General features: G+C 44.7%; 1 protein-coding gene across 1 annotated transcript; it reads left to right on the forward strand.

Annotated features, from left to right (window-relative positions):
• Window positions 1–831: 831 nt before the first annotated feature.
• Window positions 832–3,513, forward strand: LOC108672140 (G8 domain-containing protein DDB_G0286311). The gene is made up of 3 exons (XM_018159767.2): window positions 832–1,321; window positions 2,218–2,373; window positions 3,194–3,513. Exons 1-3 carry the CDS (start codon window positions 1,180–1,182, stop codon window positions 3,511–3,513), a joined length of 618 nt encoding a protein of 205 aa, XP_018015256.1. The 5' UTR covers window positions 832–1,179.
• Window positions 3,514–3,753: the final 240 nt, after the last annotated feature.

Genomic DNA, 3,753 nt, shown 5'->3' on the forward strand with positions numbered 1-3,753 from the left:
TCAGGACACACTTGTCATTGTCTCAGGACACACTTGTCACATTATCAGGACACACTTGTCATTGTCTCAGGACACACTTGTCACATTATCAGGACACACTTGTCATTGTCTCAGGACACACTTGTCACATTATCAGGACACACTTGTCATTGTCTCAGGACACACTTGTCACATTATCAGGACACACTTGTCATTGTCTCAGGACACACTTGTCACATTATCAGGACACACTTGTCATTGTCTCAGGACACACTTGTCACATTATCAGGACACACTTGTCATTGTCTCAGGACACACTTGTCACATTATCAGGACACACTTGTCATTGTCTCAGGACATCATGAAGAAGGAGAGGGGATTCGAACTAGAACCAGATTTTGATTTTTAGTCAAACAGAACGAGAACAACTTTAAACTGAATGTAGCGACTGCTACTCAGAAGCTTAGGCGCTTCCCTAATTTACTTAGTTAAATCGCCTGCACTTTTAAGAATCTGAATAAATTATTATATTGATGTTGAATGTGATACAATTCATTGCGTATAAGAACAATGTAAACTAAGCAATTCGGGCAAATGTGATTGAATTCGTAAACTAAGTTACATAAACTTGACAGCTCCTTGAGCTGTCTATAGTTGTCAACTTGAATGCAGCGCACGACATTAATTTGTCCATGTTACGAGACTCATTTTCTATAATGCTGATAAATCCTGTGCAATTAATGTTGACATTATCCTGTTGGATTGCTTAATCCTAAGGGTCTAACGTGCAGTTAAGGCTGCATTAAATGTCTATTTAACGATAAATATTTTCTCGTTCAGACCAGCTAACCACAACTAAAGTTCAGGAGAGCTCACTCAGTCAAACCTGCAGCTCGGTCTGACACTTGTATCCAAAGGAAAAAAAATTCAATCTAACGCCATTTAATTCATCTTGTCCAAGTTTGGCCTAACCTAATAGTTGGATTCAACCTGCCGAAAAAGATCAAAATTTCATACCTCAACTTAACTTCCCATATATGTCCAAGTTCAACTCAACAGTACTCATCTACGCTGAACAAAACAAACCGAACTCAACTCCACGACGCTTAATTAATAAGGCGTAATTAAAATGAATCAAAATTAGGACAACCTGAGTCAAAATCAAGACAAACTGACCGAACTTACAACACAAAAGAGAGGATGTGTGGCCGAGCAGCGATGGTGATGATGGTGATGGTGATGATGATGGTGCAAGTGAGGGCAGGCAGCGTCTACCAGTCTTCCCTCGAGGGCTACTCCACCAGCCTAACCATCAGCGAGGTTATGAGGGACGTCAGTGAGTGTGAGTAAAATAGAGGGGATCCAGTGAGGGTAGTGAGGGGTGGGGGGAGGCTAGGGACATCACTGAGTGTGAGTATAATAGAGGGATACAGTGCTGTCTCTTATACACATCTAGATGTGTATAAGAGACAGCCAAGTATGAACGCGTTCAAGAACAGACTAGATAAAGCTATGGAAAAATATTGGTTCAGATTTGAAATGCCTAGCACCATATCGAACCCGGTGGAAGTCTAGTAGCTACTTCAAACTATCGTCAGTCATGAAAAAATACGGTCAAATGACACGATCTTAGATCTTCTATGAACAAGGCACGAAAAGGAAAAGAATCGGCGACAGGCCACATCAGGCCTACACCGCAGCGCCGACATCACTGTATTATGTTATGTTATTACTGAGTAAGGCCTGTAAGGGTATAATTAGAGGGATACAGTGAGGGAAGTGAGGAGTGGGGGGAGGCTAGTGACATCACTGAGTGAGGGTATAATAAGAGGGATACAGTGAGGGAAGTGATGGGTGGGGGAGTACATTTAAGCAATTTGAAATGTTGTGGTTGTTATACGGTGAGAAACCATGATGGGAGAAGGCTGAATGCATGGTTGAACTATTAAAAAAATTGATTAGGATTGAGGTTCTTTCATAATTAACTTAAAGTGAAAAGGTTAGACGCCGGAGTGACTGTGTTGTGGCACGAACGTGTTCGGTAGGTGCATGTTTAACTATCATTAGACCCACGGCCTAGATACGGACGGCTTGAAGTGTTGAAGGCTACGTTCCGGAAGGCAGGAATCATGATGGTCCATTACATCCAGGGCAGTTGTGGTCTTTGGCAGGCGACCCCGTATCTGTACGTATTTATGGTTACTTACGTGCACTTACTTTCGTGTTTGCACGGTACAGGTCAGTGCAAGATGGCGTGCGCCGTACAGCCCTCGTGCCCAGCAGCCACGTACACACGTGTTCATCAGACTTGCGCTCTGTACGTAGACGAGGGACTGGAGTGGACGGTAGAGGCGGACATAGGTGCAATGGACCTGGTGACTTACTTCAAGGAAGGTAAGTGATTGACATGAGCTATTGGCATACTGATTGGTATAACTGGACACTGATTAACATGGCTGGACACTGATTGGCATGGCTGGACACTGATTGGCATGGCTGGACACTGATTGGCATGGCTGGACATTGATTGGCATGGCTGGACATTGATTGGCATGGCTGGACACTGATTGGCATGGCTGGACACTGATTGGCATGGCTGGACATTGATTGGCATGGCTGGACACTGATTGGCATGGCTGGACACTGATTGGCATGGCTGGACATTGATTGGCATGACTGGACACTGATTGGAATGACTGGACACTGATTGTAATGACACCGATTAGTAAGACTGGAATAGGATTGCCGTGTTTGGACACTGACTGGCGTGATGGGACTTTGATTAGCATGACTGGAGCAGCATTAATTGGAATGAATGAATACCGACTGCTATTATTTGAAACTGATTAATATAATTATGACGGTTCCACGAATGGGTTAAGTGCTGAAAACTATCATCATTTGTTTCAATTGCGGTCACTGGATAGTAGAGTATTAATGTAAATCATTTGCATTGAAATCAGTTGCACATTTCTGCCATCTTAATGTTTATCTCATGTTATTTTTGCTTATCGCCATTCTTTCAATTTGCTGTTAATCTGAGACAGACATTCCTTGTAAATCCTCGACACCTCAAAGTTCAAACGAGACCAAAGTCTCGGTCGTTACTGGCACCGTCAGCTAGATAAACAAGCGCTGAACTACATCAACCTAACCTTATCTTAACTACCATAATCTAACTGAATAATAAAGCACATTGCTTTCCAAAAAACAGTTTTCGAGTATCCAACCACAACGACCTCTCCCGCAACAAACACTGCACCAACAGCAACCACCACACCCACAACGACCACAATACCGACTACAACCACAACGCCCACCACAACCACAACGCCCACCACAACCACCACGCTCACCACAACCACTGCACCCACGCCCGCGGTGTTCGTCTCAACGGCCACCACCAAAAACGGGTCTCTGAGCAACCAGGCGAATGTGTGCACCGCTGAGGGCGGCCAACCCATGGTCATCAAAACGGCGGCCGACCGTTCCCTGGCGGTCAACCTTACTGCAGGTACTAGGCGCTGTTACTAGTTCTGTAAGACATTGGGATGCTAGAACGCTTTCACTGGTTCCTTAAGGCCTTTGGATGCCAGCAGGCAATCCTTCTTGTGCATTCGGGCCTTGAGATGATAGCAGGCGTTGTCTCTGGTCCATTAAGACGGATGGATGCTAGCAAGCGTTGTCTCTAGACCATTGTAAGACCTTCGGATGCCATCGGGCGCTGTTATAGTAGTCCTTGAAGGCATTGGGATGCTAGCAGGCGCTGTCACT

Source organism: Hyalella azteca, unplaced genomic scaffold (assembly GCF_000764305.2).
Source record: "Hyalella azteca isolate HAZT.00-mixed unplaced genomic scaffold, Hazt_2.0.2 contig8217, whole genome shotgun sequence".
NCBI lineage: Eukaryota > Metazoa > Arthropoda > Malacostraca > Amphipoda > Hyalellidae > Hyalella > Hyalella azteca.